This window comes from Camelina sativa, unplaced genomic scaffold (assembly GCF_000633955.1).
Source record: "Camelina sativa cultivar DH55 unplaced genomic scaffold, Cs unpScaffold02696, whole genome shotgun sequence".
Lineage (NCBI taxonomy): Eukaryota > Viridiplantae > Streptophyta > Magnoliopsida > Brassicales > Brassicaceae > Camelina > Camelina sativa.
Window position 1 is genome coordinate 1 of NW_010923806.1, and position 1,068 is coordinate 1,068.

Consider the following 1,068-nt stretch of genomic DNA (forward strand, 5'->3'; position numbering starts at 1 on the left):
TTTTTTTTTCCAAAGTATGATTTTATATATTAAACATCATCAGCACCAACATTGGTGAGAACCAAAGAGAGTCAACATTTTTACAGCATACATAAAAACAGAGCAACTTTAAATTACAGAGCAGTAACTATTGGAAAATGGGGGAATCAGCTAAACTTCATATCATGCACAAGAAGACTAAAATTACAATGAAGATCATTGTATCTGGTCTTAAAGCATTTAACATAAGCTTTAGATATGAAAGTATTTTACTTATCACCCCATCATCATCAAAAAGATTGCAGTCAAAGGTCTTCATGAATCTCTTCTATGACCTTTCTTCATCAACTATTCAACAGACCAGAACACCAGAAGGTGTATCAAAAGCTTCCACTTTCTTGATCTGAAAAGTGAAAATTATTACCTAAAACAAAAAGAGAATCTCAGAGGCAAAAAAGCTGATCATTCTCTGAGATTAGTATCCTTATTCGGTTTTCATGGGGATTCATGCTCAGTCGGATAGAACCTTAAGCCAGGATCCTTTCTGCACTGGCGAGTATTTCTTTCTGACTCTAACTGAACTTCCTTTCCTTTCCTACGTTTAGAGCACTCTCCACTTTCAAGTTTAGCTTTAGCTTTCCCTTTATTAGCTTCTCTCGCCTTAGGGGAGACTCTTAAAAAGTCTGAACATGAAGAAAGACGAGTTCCAAGCGGATAAGAAGCCATAAATTCTTCCAGATTAGGCCCAGGAGCAGCAGGTCTTGGTGGTTGTGAGATGGGAGAGTAAGAGGAAATCTCAGAACTTAGAGATGTATGGTTCTCGTGCAGAAAACTATAGATGTTGGAGCCTTCGCCTTCTTCAAAGACAGGACCTACTGGAACATTAAGGATGTCCTCTTGATGGATCGGTGGAACCAGATACGGGCAGTGGGAGGAGTCATGATTAATGCGAGAGCAGTTAGTACAAAACTTCTTGAGTTTTTCATACTCAAAACCTATCATGGCCCCTTCTCCTAATTCAAAACGGACTTTTCTAAAGAAACGCAGGCGGTCTGTGATTCCAAACTCTATCTTTACTCTTATAAAAGA

At 38.4% G+C, this 1,068-nt stretch overlaps 1 protein-coding gene across 1 annotated transcript; it reads right to left on the reverse strand.

Moving 5' to 3' along the window:
- Positions 1-474: 474 nt before the first annotated feature.
- On the reverse strand, positions 475-981 carry LOC104774395 (uncharacterized protein At4g02000-like). The gene has a single exon (XM_010499010.1). The coding sequence runs from the start codon at positions 979-981 to the stop codon at positions 475-477; it is 507 nt and encodes a 168-aa protein (XP_010497312.1).
- Between the last annotated feature and the right edge of the window lie 87 nt (positions 982-1,068).